The sequence below is a fragment of the Gekko japonicus genome, unplaced genomic scaffold, assembly GCF_001447785.1.
Source record: "Gekko japonicus isolate JY-2015 unplaced genomic scaffold, Gekko_japonicus_V1.1 scaffold591, whole genome shotgun sequence".
Classification (NCBI taxonomy): domain Eukaryota; kingdom Metazoa; phylum Chordata; class Lepidosauria; order Squamata; family Gekkonidae; genus Gekko; species Gekko japonicus.
This window is the reverse complement of record NW_015171521.1, coordinates 194,523-214,283: the sequence shown is the minus strand read 5'-3', so window position 1 is coordinate 214,283 and position 19,761 is coordinate 194,523. Positions and strand designations below refer to the sequence as shown.

The 19,761-nt window shown below is 44.9% G+C and overlaps 1 protein-coding gene across 1 annotated transcript; it reads right to left on the bottom strand.

Moving 5' to 3' along the window:
• Positions 1-6,844: 6,844 nt before the first annotated feature.
• On the bottom strand, positions 6,845-13,315 carry SRSF3 (serine/arginine-rich splicing factor 3). The gene is made up of 6 exons (XM_015419457.1): positions 13,153-13,315; positions 12,196-12,403; positions 11,648-11,782; positions 9,672-9,710; positions 9,109-9,195; positions 6,845-8,432 (listed from the first exon to the last, which is right to left on the bottom strand). Exons 2-6 carry the CDS (start codon positions 12,399-12,401, stop codon positions 8,405-8,407), a joined length of 495 nt encoding a protein of 164 aa, XP_015274943.1. The 5' UTR covers positions 12,402-12,403; positions 13,153-13,315; the 3' UTR covers positions 6,845-8,404.
• Between the last annotated feature and the right edge of the window lie 6,446 nt (positions 13,316-19,761).

The following is a 19,761-nucleotide window of genomic DNA, read 5'->3' as shown; positions in this document are numbered from 1 at the left end:
ACCATTCATATGCCATCTAGGCTGATAGCAGGCCACGACAGGATTAACCATTAAAAACACTCCTTGGACTGCATCTGTCTTGCTTCCTTGGATCTACCCAAGTTTACCATCGAGTACTGAATTTCCCCTTTTTGAGCAAAGTGTTATAGTAGGTGGCAGCAATTAAACTCCATCCAATTCTAAATGACACATTTTCTAGACCCATTGGTGCTGACCTTGTCTTGCCCATACTGTGATAGCGACATAAGTATGACCTTGTTGGTTTTACTAAGGTATTTGCAGATTTTGATACCACTAATAACTGTATCCTTCTGGACCGCTTTACAGGAATTGGAGGCAACACGCTCGGGAGGCTCTGCTCTTTTGCCTGTTGGTCAAGTTCCAGCAGGAGTGGATTTCTGCCCTGCACGTTGGCACCGAAAGCTTCTATTCTGTTCCCTATTGGCATTCAACATCTTCATAAAATAACTGGATATTATTGATACCGCTTCTCATTTTCACTAGAGTCAGTGGTCCTCCATGTTCAGATGCGCCATACCAGTAGCTAGAGGCAACAGGGAGGCTTGGACTCCACGCCCTACATGTAGGTTTGCTAGGAACCTATCTTTAGCCAGTGCAGGAAATCGGCTGCTGGATTAGAGGAATATTTGGTTTGATGCAAGTGGCTCCATTTACACTCTTATGATTTTTAACATTTATAGCTGGTAAAAAACTGAAGACTAATAAACTCGATTCAGACAAGACAGAAGCTCTAATGGTAGATAACAGATCACAAAATTAAGATTCCTGTATTTGATTGGGTTGCACTCTCCCTTAAAGAGGAGGTCCACAATTTAGGTGTGTTGCCAGATTTAGCTTTACAGTTTGACATACAACTAATTCTATTTGCAGTGCCTTTCATCATCTTAAATTTGTATGCCAGCAGCATCCCCTTCTGGACAGAAATTATTCACCACAGCCATTAGTCCTTTGAGAATATCCAGGCTTCATTACTTGGAGGTGTCTGGACACTTCAGCTGGTTCAGAATTGGACACTAAAATTAACTGGGGCTGGTTCCCAGTTTGTTTCCAGAATATCTAGAACAGGGGTGTTAACCAAAAGGCCCGGGGGCCTGGAACCAGCCCATCTAGGGCTGTTATTTAGCCTGTGAGCAACTGGTGCAAGAGAGGGAACAGGAGGCTGCTCAGGGTGGGCAATTGTGGAGTCTACAACAGTCAACTAGAACCCCTTCACTTCAGGGACAGCCTCACTGTTAAGTTGGGAGCCACTGCAGCTGCATTCATACCCTCTCCACTAGGCAAGCCTGCAGCTCCAGGGATGCTGTCCCGGATGGCCTCAGGGATCAACGTTTGCACATGGGTGTGGGTGTGTGCGTGCAGATGATCCTGTTGAGGCATGGGAGCGTCTGCCCAGCGCTGCACTGGATCTCCAATCCGCTAGTGTGGGTTTTCCTCTGCATCCCACTCCCAGCCCATGAGGCCTTGCAGCAAGGACATACCAACTCAGAACTTACCAACTGCTGTCCTTTATAAAGTTTATCTCTCTCGTACCCAGCATCATGTTTGATGGCACATATGGCCCAGCCCGACAGTGACTTTTATGTCAGATCTGGCCCTCATAACAAATTAGTTCGACACCTCTGATCAAGGTCCTCTAGTCTTATGTGAAACTGCAACTGGCATCTTCCTCCAGGTGCACGGAGTTTAGACCGATGATTAGATTGGTGAAACACTCCCCACCCCCATGGTAGAGGTTCTATTGTGAAATTCTCTTTAGATTCTCTTGACAACATCCTTGTTTTCCAGGTTCCAAGGCCCTCCACTTTCCTTTCAACTTTAAATACTGTTTACATTTTTTTACAGCTAGTTGTACTCTGCTTCTAGTAAGGAAAAAGGCTGGATAACAAAAGCTAATCAATCACATGAAATATATCATTCTTGCATTTAGGATGGATTTAGCCTCGATAGTAAAGCTAGATTAACTAGGCCCTTCTAATTCTATTTATCAAATAAACCATAGGAAACTTGTAATGGAGGCTCCCCATCACACCACCACTAGATAAGCAGGTGGCAGCTACAGACAGGACTGTTTTTTACTTGCTTCAGCTGGTTAGCCAGCTGCAGCCTTTCCAGGGCAGAAAAGCATTGTGGTGCCTGCTTTAGTTACCTCAAGATTAGATTACTGCAATACACTCTAAATGGGGCTGCCTTTGCAAAGGGTTTAGAAACTTGTTGCTGTAGAATGCTGCAGCCAGGATGTTGACTGGAATAAATCTTTAGGAACATATCATTTTTGGTCCATCTACACTGACTCTCAATCTGCTTCTGGATTCAAGAACGTGACCTTTAAAGCCCCATACCCAAAAAACAACCTACTCCCTTATGAACCTATATGGCCACTATAGTCATTTTTGGGAGGTCCTACACCTTGGGATAATGAGGCTGACAACCCAAGAGAGCTTTCTCCATTGTGGGACTAAAACTCTGGAACGCACATGTTCTCCTCCAAGATGGCTCACCCGTCCACTTCTGTCATAATCTTGTTTCATTCGGCATTCCGTTATCCCTGCACGTTTTATTACATTTCTGTAAGGATGTTAGAGTTTTCGTATTTGTCCTAATGTGTGTTGGTTTTAATGGTTTTTAAGAGGTGATTTTTATAATGTTTGTTAGTTACCCTGGTGGCCTTGGAAGGGCTGAAAGGCATGGTATAGTTTTTTTTAAGTACATAAAATAGTCACAGCTAATGAAAAAAAGATATGAGATCTATTATTGACAGGATGTGTCTGAGAAGTAAAAACTCTTAATTGCAACTGTTGGTTACCTCACACAGGGGTGGGAAGAATGCTACGCTTTTATTTTACAAGTTTGAATCTTGTGGACAATTCACAATCCCTTGTATTATGTTCTTCTCCAAACTTGTAAATTGTCTCATTATCTGGGTTTAGTCTAAATGACGATACCTGGGAACTTGCTGTCCTTTTATGCCTGATAAATCAATAAGTCGGAAAAGCTTACACATGCATAGAAAAGCTCATCTAATAAAAGCTGTGTTCCCTGTTTTGGTATCCATTGCAGATATGAAGATATTTATATTTAAAATAGGCTTACCAAGTGGCGGCAGGGGATCCGCATGTCTTTACAGGATCCCTGCCGCGGGGACTCCAAACAGCCCCGTTGCCAGAGCGACGCGTAGCGTCACATCCTGGCGACGGTGGTGCAATGCGTATCGCCGTCCCCGCGGCAGGGCTCCTGTAAAGACATGCGGACCCCCCGCAACCACTTGGTAAGCCTAATTTAAAATTACAAAGAACTGGGTAAATTGATAAAATTAACATGCAAAATACACGGCGCACTTCAGCCCATTGCCTCTTTAGGAGTGCCAGGTCACAATGTTGTAAAACTGCTGGCAGAATTATACCTTGTGTGAAAATCCTACAGTTCTTATAGGTTTTAATCTTTTAATGGGGAGGGCTATGGCTCAGCAGGTAGAGTGTCTGCTTTGAATGCAACCCCCAGAATTTCCAGTTAAACAACTAATAGGTGATGTGAAACACCTTTACCCAAGATCCTGCAAAACCCTGACAGTCAAAGAAGACTGACCCTGAAAGACCAGTGGTCTTAGTACAAGGCAGTTTCATGTTCCCAGCATGATAACTGCTCCTTCTTACAGAAACTAGACTGGAAACAATGGATAACTATTTCATGAGATTTAGAGTGCTTATGGACACCAGATTAACCATCTCATGTTAGTGGCTTCCCTACAAGAACAACACAGAACACATCCTATTTTCAATCACTGAATTCTTCCAAGGAATCACTCATCTTATACCTGTCCTTATACTCTTGATTACAGTCAGCTTATAAAGAATCCAAGGAGCTGCGGTGGCTCAAGTGGTTAAGACGCTGAACTGCAGGCTGTGGAAGGTCAGTAGTTCAGCAGTTCGAGACCCGGGTGCCACATGATGGAGTGAGCTCCCATCTCTAGTTCCAGCTCCTGCCAACCTAGCAGTTCGAAAGCAAGAAATTGCAAATAGATAAATAGGTACCACTTCGGTGGGAAGGGAACAGCGTTCCGTGAGCCTTGGTGTTCACATGACCACAGAAACGTCTTCGGACAGCGGTGGCTCTTCGGCTTTGAAACGGAGATGAACACCACAACCCTAGAGTCTGATTCGACTGGCTTTCGAGCAAGGGAACCTTTATGGAGACTACTTGCTCACCAAGAGACCAAAGGGAACAGGATTCAGAACTCTTTATACAGAGGTTGAATCTAAAATGAATTACTGATGAATGAACTGTTAAAAATCTCTACTGAATCTCAGGACTGTCAAGTTTCTCTCACATATACTGGGCACATACACTTTCTTATATCAGCAGCTACAAGCTACACATCAAAGCTACTTTTAAAACAAAAAGGTAAAAATCACATTATGAGTGCTTAAGCCATAGGATATGCCCAAGGAACACGGTTCCAATGACAGCCTGCATGCTTCATCATTACTAATTATACTTAGCATAGCGGACATTACCCATATTTACTCAAAAAGGAGACCATGAATGTAAGATGGCCACCCTCCGAAATGTTACATCCAAAAACAATTTTACTGAACATAACTAATATGTGAATGTAAGAAGGTGCAACTAGAAAAAACCCTAGTCTTACATTGGAGCAAACACTGTATTTAAAAGTACTTTTCATTAAGAAGTTCATTCTGGGAGCATGCTCACATGGGTTTGGATGTAGGGAGTCTCCACAAGTTCAAATTAATGAATAAAGACACAAATGAGATCAACACAAGTTACAGCCTCTCCACCAATAATTTTCTTGACCATTAGTCAGTGGGCTCTCTATAAACAACAGCAGAAGCCTTTCATGGGTTATTATTACTCCACAATATCACCTACACATGCACTTTTTCCTCATGTAGCCACTAAAATATTTTAGCCATGGCCAAAAGCTCTAAAATCATGCTGAATACCACAGACTGAAAAAATATAGATTTACTTTCTCAGCTTTGCTGGTAATTGACTAATCCACCTGGTTCAGCTGGTTGAAGATTAAAAGGAAATTTTCAAAATAATTTCTTTTGAGGTTCTAAAATGTATGAACTGCCCAGAGAAGAACTAGCTGAATGTAAGCAGCCAAATAAGCTTTTCACTACAGGAGAAACAGCACATGCCAGTTATTCAGTAAAACAAGCCCTGCCACTCATACAGCCTGGTAGTTTTAACGTGATAATACATTACATACATGATGAGGGGGACACTTCAACAAGCATAATGAACATGCTAGCGTTTATAATCATATTACATACACTAACATTAGAAACAGTCTGGCAGCAGCAGATGTGTAGCAAGAGATGTATTTATCACTTGATGGTCTACAGGCATGCTTAGAATTACTACTTAAGTATCAAATTTGAGACTGGAGATTGTGGCTTTTTAAGGAAAGCCAGTTTGGTGTCGTGATTAAGTGTGCGGACTCTTATCTGGAAGAGCCGGGTTTGATTCCCCACTCCTCCACTTGCAGCTGCTGGATGACCTTGGGCAAGCCATAGTTCTGTCAGAGCTGCTCTCTGAAGGACAGTTCTGGAAAAAGCTCCCTCAGCCCCACCTACCTCACAGGGTGTCTGTTGTGGGGAGGGGAAGGGAAAGGAGTTTGTAAGCCGCTCTGAGACTCCCCTGGGTAGTGAAGGGCGGGGTATAAATCCAATCTCTTCTACCCCAAATCTTCTTCTGTAAGCTTGGTTCCATACTAACATTTAGTTGGAGTTGCCAAAATTCACTCTTAAAATCTCTCCCTTTTCAACTTAGCCTTTTCATGAATCAACTGAAAATTAGCAGCTGAGGAAGGAGCATCTTAAGTACTAAATTGCTCATAACTGTACCACAAGTGCCATGAAGGTGAATGAACCAGTATTACCCTGGGACAAAAAAGTCAGGCTGAAAAGGGAAACATGTAAGATAAACAGAATCTCTGCTTATGAGGACATTCAAGTACACATGTAGCTCAGCAGGACCTTGCACCAACTGTGAAGGATTTAATTTGTAAATATATCAAATATGCAGATCCTACTGCATTTCTACTTGCAGCTGCATATGGTAAGGAATTTTTCAGCAGCACATGAGGTCAATGGATTAAGCCTCCCTAATGCTCCCCAGTTAATAGTGGTATGTTCTCCCTAAAAGACTAAGTATTGCACTGATCACAATGCAGTGGCACCCAGGCCATCTTCACAGCCTCCTCTGGGTAGCATGTAGATAAACGGCTGATTGCCAGACAAGAGCAGTCTAGACAACCCATCTGTCATTTTTCTTAAGAGGCAATGACTGCAGAACACAGGATAGGTCTATCAGTGGCTATTAGCCATGGTGACAAAGGGGATCATCCACATTCAGAAGCACTAAACCTCTGAATTACAAAGCTAGGAAGCAACATCAGGGGGAGGTCTCAGCCTCTATGCCCTGTTGTTGACCCTCCAGAGGAACTGGTTAGCCACTGTGTGAGACAGGATGCTGGATGGACCACTGATCTGATCCAGTAGAGCTCTTATGGTCTTATTTGCATGTGTTCAAGAAAATGCTGTGCACGTATTCCCTTTACCCAAGCCTGAAGAGACTAGTAATATACACTGCTCCAGAAAAATCATTACTGAACTTACAATAAAGTGCTATTGTAAAACTACATCTAGCCATCCATTTTCCAACCCACAGTACATTCTACCACTGCCAAAAGCTTTTACTGTGCAACTAGATATACTGGACAGAATACTTACTTGAAACTGCACTCGAAGGTGTTGTTGTTTTAAACTACACTTTGAGTTTTTCCTTTTGGTGCGGGAGATCAAAATCAGCGAAGTCCTTACTGACTTGGTCAAGAATCCTGGGCTGTCAGATTTCTGGAGCTCAGTTTTTGTAAAATTCTAATTTCCTCAAATGAAAGACACAAGCATCCTGTGCTTGCTTTTCAGTGATGTTTGTTATCCACAGCTTTAAGGGTAGTAAGCCCCCTGTGGATGGTAATTTTGCTACACTATAAGCTACAACAGTGTTCCCTTTTCAATGCTTGATAAGAAAATCAACAAGGTATTTTTAAATGGTATGGATTTAATCTAAATGCAGGAGCAATCACTTTCTAGCATACAAGATCAATGTACATACTGGTGTTCTAATCACATCTGTCATAAGCAGTTTCTATTGCAGATAAACATTGCATGCAACACTTCACTTTAAAGCAAGGCAGTTTTAGCTTTGTGGATATGACAAAGCTAAGCTTAATGCATAATTCTGAATCCCTTAACAGCAAGCTCAAGTGGTTAGTTTGAGTGCTTCATTACTCCAATGCATCTGAGTGCAGCATGCTAAGCCATATGTTACTGTAACTAGTTTGAATGTCATGTTGTAGTCATCTTATTCATAATGTAGGCTCATGATCAAGGCAACCACCATCAGAGCAAGATGTATTTTAACAAAGGACTTTGTGGGAGTAGTTGCTTATGTATGAACATTCTCTTTGAACAGTCAATTATCCAAGCATTAAGCACAGTGAAATTTGAATATGGCTCCACAAAAGTAACAGTTCAAACTAAACTGTATGTGTCCCCTTGGACATATTTTACTTGAACGTACATCAAGATACAAAAGTTAAATACTTGCAACGATTTGTAACCAAAACTTTAATCCCAAGATCTCCAAAGAGTTTACAGTGACATGACAACTTCTGCACAATAAGAAAGTGTTATCACCTACAATGTACCCTTATGCATACAAATCATTTGCTTCAGTATCTGGCAGCTCATTATCTATGTAATGCTCTATTCTCAAAAATACAAAATTAAATCGGTACTTTACATAACAGAAAGTAGTTCTAACTTTGAGATGGTACAAATTAGAACTTGCAAACAGTTTTTAAAAAATCTAGCTACAAGGTTTTCACATTCCCTTTCCTGGCCATTGTTTTTATTCTGATCATTATTCTGACCAAGTTTCAAGAGTCATCCCTGAATGGATTGCCAATATGTGATTGTAACAAATGTTCATGATTTAATAGTCCATTTGTATTATAAAATTTAGACTAGAAGCATTTGCCACTGCATGGCTTTTCAAATTTATTTTGGTAAAGTTATGCAAGGTATTAGTTAACATTCATATAAGTTCAAGATATGCTTAAGGGTACACTGTGACGTTTATTACACTTCATATGATCTGCTCAGAACCATATACAGATTCAACAACTGTTACATTTGTCACCTGTTACAAGAGACAAGAACAAACAAAATTTGACAGCTAAAACATTTTAAAAATGCACCAAGCTTATGAAGTCTTAAAGAAAACAATGTTCTGTACATACTCCTTTCCTCAGATCTAATGTGACTTCCTGTACACTGCTCTTCCTCAAGTTCTATTTTCTGTCATTTGACCTGGAGCGGCTAAATAGAATAGATTAAAAATTAAATTGCATTGTTTGACAAATTAATTTCAATACATTTCACTACACAAACTGTCATGACTTTTATCTAACCCCCCCCCCCCCCACTCCCCCCCCCCCAACTAAGTATTAAGTTAGCATTCCATCTAGAACACCATACACCAGGGGTGGCCAAATTTGCTTAATGTAAGAGCCACATAGTAGAAACATGATGTCTGAGAGCCACGGGACATGAAAAAATATTACACACATTTTATTGGGAAATATGCAAATTTGCTTTTTATTAACATTAAATAAGACTGCCAGAAATAAAAACAAAAGGGGTAAAAACACATACTGATACTGATATTTAAAGAAACAAATACTTTCTACAACCTGCCGGTGTGTGTGTGGGTGGGTGGGCTTTGCAAACACATTTAAAATCAAAGTTGCTTTCTTTCTCTGCTCCCCACCACCACCTCAAGCCTACCCAGGGAGGGGAACATTGGCTAGAGAAGAGAAGATTGGTGAGGGAGGCATGCCTACCCTTCACTTCCCTAGTTACCCTGCCAGGAGCTGCACAATATGTGGCTCTCGAGCCGTAGTTTGGCCACCCCTGCCATACACCAAGTCAAACAACTTTTAATTATTGTACTATAGCTTTACTGAGTATAATTCAACTAAGATAGCATTCTTACCTACGAGATCTGGAAAATGAACGAGAAGGCTTATGATTCCTTTCCCTTGACAGTGATCTCTCTCTCCTTCTATCTCTAGAAAGGGATCTGTAACAAGAACATTCAGAATTACATGACAGTTTTTATGTGCTCTAGTGACCTTGGCAGAAAATAGGTCAATACAGTGGCAGTATGTTTAACTGCATTCTCTCTCTTAGCCCTTGAATATCACATTTTAAAAATTGTTCATACTTAAGTTTACACTATTTTATTAAATGTCTTGTCATGCTCGCAAGCACCTGCTTTAGTAGATATATTTCTGTCATTTCAAAAGTGAATTCTGAGTCCGCATTACAATAACCTGACATTTTCTGCATGAGTAAATGTTGCATAACATAAGATAATGCAAACACATCTTGTTGAAACATTGGAAGAATGATAGCAGCTAAGCAATGTAATTTTAGACCTTGTCCTTTGGACATTAAAATAGAACATTTAGAAAAATTACTATTTCCCACAGGACATTTTCTGTACCACAACACTAACAAACCTTCACCATTCTATAAACAATGCCAATAATTTACCTGCTGCGGCTACGAGAGAAACTTCTCCTTCGTGGAGATCTACAACCAGAAAAAGAAAAATGAGTCTTTTCATCAATTCAGCACTATTGGGGAGAGGCAATTCCCAACTTGTCAAGTCACTGTTGGGCCCAGTGAATGTGTCAAGATAAATGGCACCCATCGTCCAGCAAAATGGAAAGATTAAGGCAGTAAAACAAAACTCAGCGTGATCAGCATGTTTCCAACCATGAGTTTGCTTTAACTAAAAAACCTCATAGCAAACCTGTTCAATGCAGCACTTCCATCTCAACTAAATCCTCTGCCTAGAACACTATCCAAAGACCCACAAGTAATTCCAAAATTGGTATAAACCACTATTTTGGAACCCATGCAAGGTAAGAGTCCACACAGGACACATGGTACCAAGTGAAAGACCAATGCAGTGATGCCATTAAATGCTAAATTAGAACTGCATATTTGTGAATGTAAATTTAAAATGCCATAGTGTGTTTAGATTACAGAACCTTAGTCTGCCCAGTTCATCCCAAAAAGTAATTGTTTTAAGTTCTGACACTGTTAGTAAAACCATTTAAAGGTGAAAGGAGTTGGCAGATTTTTGCAAGGAAGAAATAAATGTTAGCAATTAAGTGTAGTTTGCCATCTTGCATGCAAATAATACTGCAGTTTAGTTACTTATATTAAGTTTCCTTAACACCCTTAAAAGTTTTATTCAAGCAACATATGTATGTTACCACTAAATTATGCACAGCCAGCCTTTGATTGAGAAAAATAATTACTTATAAGCTGCTTACTCCTTATTTTAACCAGCAGTAAACTGTATAAGCAGGAAAAACTTACTAGTTTTTTGGTTTCAACAAGCTAGAAATGGTGAGGTGAGGCTGCCGGACTGACTGCCAAGAAGAATTTGCTGAAAAGGTTTTGCCAGATGTTGCGTTGTATTTAGTTGGTTGGCGAAGGGGGTGTTGTGGATTTTTCCTGCTTTTTTGTTAGCCGAAGGCTGCTGCTGCAGTTGTTGTGAAGACATTTGGTAAATAAACAGCTGAGCTGATTGGCCGGGAATGTGTGGGCGGTCGAGGTGGCTGCTGCCGATTTGGTTAAGGTTGGAGAGAAGGCTGAGAGAAAACAGCATGCTCGGGAACCAAAGGGCGGTGCAACCTGACGACTGGCCATGCCTGGGTCATGTGAAACGACACCAGCCAAGCTGAATGGGGCGCGCTGGTCACATGACGCTGAAAGGGCTAGTTGACTGGCTAATGCAGACTCAGAGGGTGGTGAGAAGAGACATGATGGTGACTCTGTAACGGGTTCATTTTTATTAATAGATGGACCAAAAAGCATAAAAAAATGAAAAACAAGCCATCAGTACAACCATCTATTAGCTAACAAATACTCCTATTGTGTTTCACTCTTATCCTGTACAGACCTCCTTAGCCTGTTGCAGGTGATTATCAGTTCTTGCAGAAGCCAAGTATTGGGTGAACAATTAACACCCAACTTGCCTGGGTCAGAGAATGCTTACCAAGTAAAAATTTAGAGCTGTAGAACTCAAATTACAGCAGAGTCATACCTTAACAATTTTACTAGTGAAAAATGTAGCTCAGTAACTATTAATTACTTAAGCATTCTTAAGTAGTTGCCTGCTGAGCATATACTTGTGCTAAAATGGAAAAAATCTCAGGGGGAAAGCCAAGCTGTCGTAAAGTTTACCACAATGGAGAAAGAAAGCAAAAAACCTAAATTTGAGTAACGGGAAGAAAAAGGAAATAACTAGAGAATAAACAGACTTCAGAAGGAAAGAAGATAATTGATGTTAGAGGGCACTATCAACTGGCATAGACACCTAAAGACAAAAGTCAGTGTTTGACAATATGTGCTTAATTTATCTTCCCCTAACACCTTTAACTTTTCAAAAAGTCTATCATGCCAAATTATAATACTGTCAAGATCTATATAAGCTTTGTGATGATCATAGGTACCTGCGGCGAGGTGGAGGACTTCTTCTACGGTAATCATCTCGAGGACGTCTACCCCATGAAGGAGGTGGTCCACGGTTCCGACTACGCTTTTCACCATTGGACAATTCCACCCTGACACGGCATCCACAAAGAGTTCTAGGAAAAAACATCATCATCAATAATAACCAAACAGAATTAATACCTTTTTGGCTGTGAATTTTTCTAAACAAATGACTTTAGACTATCTGCAAGGCTTTCCATTATTTGCTTTGGTGAACAGCAAACATTTTAATGCAGTATGTATTTTAATTTCCTCAAATACATAAACAAGTAGGTTAAAATATCAACATGCCAGATATGTAGCATTCTGTTTACTGCCTATAGTACAACATATCTGAAGCCTTTTTTTAACACAAGGGATTTCTTAAGGCAGTAAACCTCTGCTAGTCTACCCTCAACACACACTGATCAAGTATTAATACCACAACTAAAATATGCTGTAATATTACTGAAGGCCTAGAGTACACATGCACTACCTCTCCACCCCAGATATAAATGTATGATTTTACCTCCCATCTAGCTCTCGAACTGCATCAGCAGCATCACGTGGGTCTTCGAATTCAACGAAGGCAAAACCAGGGGGATTCCGAGCAACCCACACACTGCGCAGTGGTCCATAGTAGCCAAAAGCACGTTCCAATTCAGTCTTGTTGCCATTGTTCCCAAGGTTACCTACATATACCTTGCAGTCCAGTGGACATGAATCACGATGCATCTCTGCAAGACAAAGGGGGGGGCATGTGGATCAATTCCATTTATGAGCAGGACCCAATAATACTTACTATAGCATCACATGAGGTATCTTAAACGCACTCAATTATTGTAACTCTCACATTCAGAGATACTGAACATAGCTGGCACGCAATGGATAGAACCTATAAAAGCTACATCCATCTAATACTACTTCAACGCTTATAACACACAGGGCGCCTAGGGCCTGGCTGTAAAGGAGGCGCCCGTTTAGGGGATGAGTCGAACCTTCCCCCAAATTCAGGCCTGTCTACTTTTCCAAAGCACATACCTCCCGATCCCAACACTGGCTTACTGCCAAGCCCCGTGTAAGCGCTGGACGCTTTCTAGTGTTTCTAGTGTGTGTCGGTGCAGAGATAAACTAGGACTCATTTTTCGTCGAAGAAAATTAAACCAATTCGTAATTACGGTGAGCAGGAGGCGCACTCACTCAGCTACTTCTGCGAGCCCTGCAGTCATGGCTTCCCGTTGCTCAGCTACTGCGAGCCCTGCAGTCATGGCTTCCCGTGGTTCTCCCTCCCCATTCGTCGCCACTCTGGGTACACAGTAACAGCGTCCCCCCCACGCCTGATGAGCTTACACCCCATCTCTCTTCATCCATTCCACAGAACTCATTGCCTGGATGAATACCCGAGGCCACTCCGACTACACAAAATGGCGGCGGCTCTTTGTCCGCTGTCGCAACCGCGCGGCCTTACAACCCAACCCTGTCTCACCGGCTTTCGGGCTAGGATAACTATCCTAAATTGCTGCTACACCAGCTACTTTGCCGCCGCAGCCGTCGTCGCCGCCTCCTCTACTCCTCTCAGCCGCCCGGCTTGAGTGATCCCGTTCGCCTTCCCGCCAAGACAAACCTCCTCTACCACACTTGCTTCTTCACACTGGACAAAATGGCGGTCAGCATGTACCCGCCCTGGGTTTATATACGTCCTGCCCTCTTTGTAACGTAATCAGCATGTCCACCAATTACAATGCGCCTCAACGGTGATTGACATTTCAGCGCTCCCTACCCATCCTCCGAAGCCGCCACTCTGACTTGGGGAGCTACTTTTCTTGTACGTTGTTGCCCTGTGGGTTGGGTCACTCTCACTATAGGAACCCGGCCGGAAGCAGAAGACTTGGAAAGGCTGGAAGAATGAAAGCGCTCGGATTTATGTAGGGCTGGAAAGTTTCTCGTGGAAGAATGAAAGCGCTCGGATTTATGTCGGAATTAGCAGTCTGTGTTATCATTTCTGACAAATAAAGCATTCGCCAAAACAGATTCGCTCATTCAGTACGTATCTTTCTTGAAATTATGGCTTCTAAACAGCGGACTCCCAATGCCTGTTAAATGCCTGCAGGATAGCCTTCTACTTTTAAAGTACAGTATGATACAGGATTGTATTTACCTCATTTGAATTTCTGTTGTTTTTAGCCCGAATCCGCATTGGCTTGTAGGTTTAAAAGAAAAACCACCTCCCAGTGATTGAAAGAGAGCTACCCAAGTTTAAGAACGCGGTGTATTGCCATCTCCAGGGTGGGAAATTTGAGGGTGGAGGCTGGAGATGGCGGAGTTGGGCGGGGGTGAGGGACCTCAGTAGGCGGTAATGCTTTGAATTCCTTCTCCAAAGCTCCCATTTTCTCCCGGGAAACTGATTTTAATTCTGAGAGTTCCGAGCAGATCTGGAGGTTGGCAATCCTATTTAGTATTACTTTTAGTAATCCATAGTATTCGTATTTGGGGGCTCCTATCTGGCAGCAGGAAAAGAGGAAGAGATGGACTGACACAATAAAAGAAGCGACGGCCCTCAATTTGCAAGACCTGAGAATGGCTGCTAACGATAGGATGTTTGGGAGAAAGTTAATTCATAGAGTCACCATAAATTGGAGGCATTATACTGGGGAAGGGGACAGCACAGATGTCAGACTCCATTGCAGCTGGTATGGAGTCCAGGGTGGTAGCATCCTCCAGTGTTCCCTTTCATAAAACTTATGCCATGAACTGGTGAAAAGAGGGAAGGTTTCTCTGTGTGTCCCTCCCCATCCCTCCATATCCCTCCATCCTCCTTGCCTCGCCTGTGGCTTATTGTGATTGGTCTAGCCCTTCCTCCTCGCTTTCACTGGGCTGGCTTATTGAAGGATTTCCTGGGGATGGGCTGTCCCCCGATTCCCCCAATGCCCTCTCTTCAGGGGTGGACTCCTGATGAGTGAAGGGTGTCTGGACCAATGGCCTATCCAGCCTCCTTGCCTCGCCTGTGGCTTATTGTGATTGGTCTAGCCCTTCCTCCTCGCTTTCACTGGGCTGGCTTATTGAAGGATTTCCTGGGGATGGGCTGTCCCCCGATTCCCCCAATGCCCTCTCTTCAGGGGTGGACTCCTGATGAGTGAAGGGTGTCTGGACCAATGGCCTCCCTTCTCTTTACCCTCCTCCTAGGTTTTACAAGGCAGCCCTGCCTGCCTGCCCCGGCTGCCGGAGGCCCCAGCCGCTACCAGCCACATCCTCTGGCCTGTTCCCAGGTGCAACCTGATCTGAGCTGTGCGGCTGCCTCTGTTCTGAGGCACATGCACCAGGCCTGCCATGCTCTGACGCTGCTGCAGGTGCATTTTCTGATGTGGTCTTGCCCTTGCTCCCTTTCCCATAGCCTTCTGGTTGGGCTGCCTGCCTCAGTGTCCCCCACTGGCATCACTTCTGGTGCACGTAGTTCAGGGGTGGGGCTGCCACCCCCCCCACAGCAGGCCATGTGGAGAGGCACAGCAGTGCCCCCTTCCTTGATGGGGGGGGCACACCTACTTACCTGATCTCCGCATAATGTAGGAGTAGCTGCTTGCAGACAACTGTGTTGTGGAGCATGGCACATATGGTGAACAGCTGGGCAACGCCAAGGGCTACATGGCGCAGGCAATGCAAGTATAGCTTCAGTTGGTGGAATGCCTGTTCAGTTACTATGCCATTCTGATGGTGCACCTGGTTGTCACTGGCACACTGGCATATGATGTGAGCAGGTATGGGAGCAGGAGGTAGCCCCAGTCACCTGTGACAAGGAAAACAACAGCCATCTGAAACACGCCACAAACTGAGTGCTCTCCCCAGTGGAGGCACAGACCTAACAGCCAGCCCTTGTCCTCTGGCCAAGTGTCCAGTAGGTGATTGAGGCCAAATGCAGCAAAGATCTGTGTATTGTGCATATGGCATGAGCACTAGGCCACAAAGTCTGTAAAGATACCGTGGCGGCAAAAGCTGGCCTGCACATTCAAGTGGTGTTGGTTGCGGTAGACCTGCAGAGATCCTGGGGGACTATTTGAGTGCAGTGGGATGGGGGAACAGATGTGCCTCCTCCATGAGGAAGTACACATGCTCCTGCAGTTGCAGCAGCATGGCACCTGGGAAGCTGTGGAGGCAGTGGCTCACCAAGAACAGCGACATCTCCAGCTCCTCAGCCAGAACTGCCTGGAATGAACAAGTGGCAAGACAATGGAGAGACAGCAGCACCTCCTGCATGATGGGGATGGCTCTGGGAGTGCTGTGCTTCCGTGATGCCCTCTGAGGGCAAGGGAACATCATACCTGGGGTGGGGTCTTGAAAGCACCAGTCCAGTCATTCTTCCCTTGCGCAGATAGTTTTTATTTTCAGTTGACAACTCCAGGCACCTGAAGGTATATGGTTATATTTACCCACCTCAGGGTTATAATACATTACAAAGGAGAAGAGCCACAAAACTGCAACCTGCCTCTTTGCCTAGAAACATCCTTGAGACAATTCTCCCTCTCTGGCTGCTGTTGTTGCTGCTGTTTCCCATTTCTCCTCTTAGCTGGCTTGGCTTTCTTTTCTGCTCCTGTACCTTCTCCAGCCAGCCCCCTTTCATTTCCCTTTCCTCTCTTTTTATGGCCCCAGCTTCACACCTGGCCCTTGACCTAAGCAGCACCCACCACGTCTCTGTTTCATGCTCTCTGCAGCCACAGCCTGTCTTTAAAAACCTGGGCCCAGAAAACCATAGATCTTCCATCCAGGCTTGCTCACTCCCTCCATACCTTTTGGCCTTCCCCTGGACAGATTGCCAAAGCTACCACGGCTGCAACCTCCTGCCCCTGGTCTCACCTTGCTCCACCCAGGTGAGTACCTGCTACCAGGCCCAGGGGTGTGCCCTATCCCACCAGGCAGGTCATTGGCAGGTAGCTTGCCACAGCCTCACACAGCTTCACATAGGGCTTGGATGGCCTTCCTGTCCAAGGGGAACCACACAGGCAAATGTTGCCAGTAGGGTGATGATGTGCTGACAGCAGCACCTCCTATGGTATTGCTGTGCCACCCAGATGTACAGCATGGGCAGGAAGTGCACTGTCTGGATCCCTACTCCATCTGGTGGCCAGCAGGGGGCAGGGATGCCATTCCAGTGTTTGGAGGTTCCCATGGTGTCTGTCCTGCACTTGCATTCCCCTGCTGCATGTTGGCATAGCTGTGTTGGGCCCAGCAGGCAGTGACACTCACTGCCAGCCTAACTGGACTGAGGCTGAGAAAGTGCTCCTGTAAGGGCTGGTGGTGGGGGCTTCCCAGTGTGGCCTTTGCTACCACCAGGGACAGCTGTTTGTCACCGTGCCTTCTGATGCATGATGGCAGAGCAAGTGTCTGTCCTGGGCCATGCTGCACAAACGGGAGCTGTCCACCCAGAAGTCATACCTTGGGGCTGGCTTGGAGGTGTGTGCCTGTCCTCATGGCTCATGGCAGTCCCTGTGGCCCGGCAGTGGTGGAGGGCCTGCCTGGTGCTGCGGCAGTGATTATGTCCATTGAGGTGGGTGGTTGTGGTGTCATTCTTGTCTGGTGGGTGTAAGGCCTTGGGCATGGTGCAGCCCTGGGGGCCCAGCAGAGGTTGCCAGCCCATGCTGCTTGTTCACTCCTGCCTTTTCTCCTTTAGGCATCTTGCTCAGTGGAGAGGCCAGTGCATGGCTGTTGAGTGCGAGGAATGGTGCGGAGGTTGCTCTGCACAACAGCTTGGTAATCACGGACCTGTGGAATGAGGACATTAGTGCCGTTATAGCCCCAGCAACCCTACTGGATGACTCCTCCATGAGGCCCCTGGCAGGCTGCATCCCTAACACCTATTCCATGATTGTGAGCCAGGAGGAGATGAAAGTAGCAATGAGGCAGCCATGGTGTCTGCAAAGCTGGACAAGTACAGAGGTGAGATAGCAATGAGCACTGTGCCTGACTGTGGAGCCCACGTGTGGCATGGGTAGACCCTGCTGCCTAATGTGTTACTCTTCATTGCCCCCCCACAGGCTCCAGCACCCTGACCTTCTCCCGCAGAGTCATGGAGCATATCTGTGCCCTTTGAGACAGGCCATTCAAGCCAGGCTGGTTGCCAGGTCAGTTGTCCTCTGACCCTTGGGCATCAGGGACTCAGGTGGTAGTTGTCACTGGGGTCATGGACAGGTGGCAGGCATGCATCAAGGGGCATGCATCATCAGTGCTTGCCCTTGTGGCCCCCTCCTAGGGCTACCAAGTACTTACTGCAAATTGGCGGGGGACGTATAGTTCTTGGCAGGAACATTCCTGCGGGGAAAATACAGGCGCTGCACTATCTTGTCGCCCAGACATGACGTGGGTATGTAGCCAGGCGACGTTCTGGCAACGGGGCTGAAAACTTGATGGTACCATCGAGTTTCGAGCCCCATTGCCGGAGCATCGCCCGGTGACATGCCCAGCATGCTCATGTCAGGTCTGGGCAACAGGATAGTGCGATGCAGCTGTGTTACACACAAGAATGTTCCGGCGGGGAAGCATGTGTAGGTAGGTACTTGGTCACCCTACCCCCTCCTGCTCCATTGCAAGTGGTGGCTGGGGCTCCCAGCAGCCTCCCCCAGGGCTGGCCTCACCAATATGGCCGTGATTCTGGAGGCACTCCCACTGCTGATTGGCAGGTCCCCGTGGCCAGCCACTTGTTCCAGGGGATGGCATGTGGTGGGCTGGGCTTTGAGTGCTGGTGTCCCTGGGAGTGCGGCCCTTCCCCTTTCTGTGCTGCTGCCTCTGTTCTGTTCGGCAGAGGCCTGTACCTTTAAGGACGTGAGAGCCACAGGTGTGGCTGAACATTGTGTGGGCCTGCCCTTCTACTCATGTCCCCACGGCTGGCTTCCTGTGGATGCTGCCCTGTGTTTGTTTCCCTCAGACTGCCGCAGCCTCACCCTTGCATCTTTGCAACAATTTATGGGCTGGGGATAAATCTGGGAATTCTGGCACAGTCATAGCCCATGCAGCCCTTCTGCAGGGGCATTTGCCTAGTCTGTGGCCTGTGTGGATCCCCGTTAGGGAACTTACTAATGACACCACTGTTGTACCAGTGGCTGGCTGCCTCCACCATAGCAGCTCTTAAGACTGTGCTGACCAAGACCTTGTCAGGCTCCCAATTAAGTCACAATGAAGTTCATCATGGTTATCATTGGAGTTTAGAAGGAGGTCTAGTTTAGCGGCACACTGAGTCGAAGTGAATGGAGCTTCATTAGGCTTTACAAAAAAAATCTTGAAAAATTAGTTGATTGCTTTATTTCTCATGAATCTTAATTGTCCCCAAAATATCATTCATTCAAATTCAGATACCAAAATGCTGTTGAATTCACTCTGCCTATATTTTTAACATCACAGACCCTAATTTTGGGGGTTATAGTATACTGTTGTTACTGACAGTGTGGTATGGAATACAGCAAGCAGCTACTTTTATGTTTTGTTATGGACAAATCTCACAAACATGTAGCCCTGCTGGACTTTGCCACCTAGCGGCAAGCAAAGAGAGCTGATTGCCTTACTAGAGACAAGTCAATTTCCTTTCTGTTTTATTTGTATAGCCTTACTTATTCATCTCCTCAACTACTTGGGACCTATTTGTGCTTCTATACCAGTCCACAGTAGAACAGTGCCATCTGTTGTAGAAGGGCCCTAGTGAAAGAAGATCATACGGTTTGTCAGACTTTAACTGGAATCACATGGTGGGTTTCATGTCAGATTTTTGCTTCTTGTGTACTGTACTGGATATCAACAGTACACTCTGAAACTGTCCCCACGCGTCTTTCACATTGTACCCAGTTAAGAGAAGTATGTTGCTTACTAGTTGAATAGCTTGGTGTCTTAATCTCATGATACTATTACTATTACACATAAGTAAGAACGCCTAATTTCATTTTTAGAAGAAACAAGTGGGGGACCTGTAAGGACTTGCAGGGGGCATCTCTATTCCCTAGTTCCTCTTTCACTTCCCTAAAATCCCCTATAGCATTTCCCCTTTTACCTCCTTCTTCCCACTTTCCCGTCCACCAGTCAATCTACCTTTATCTCTCCCCCCCCCAATTTGGTTTTTCCT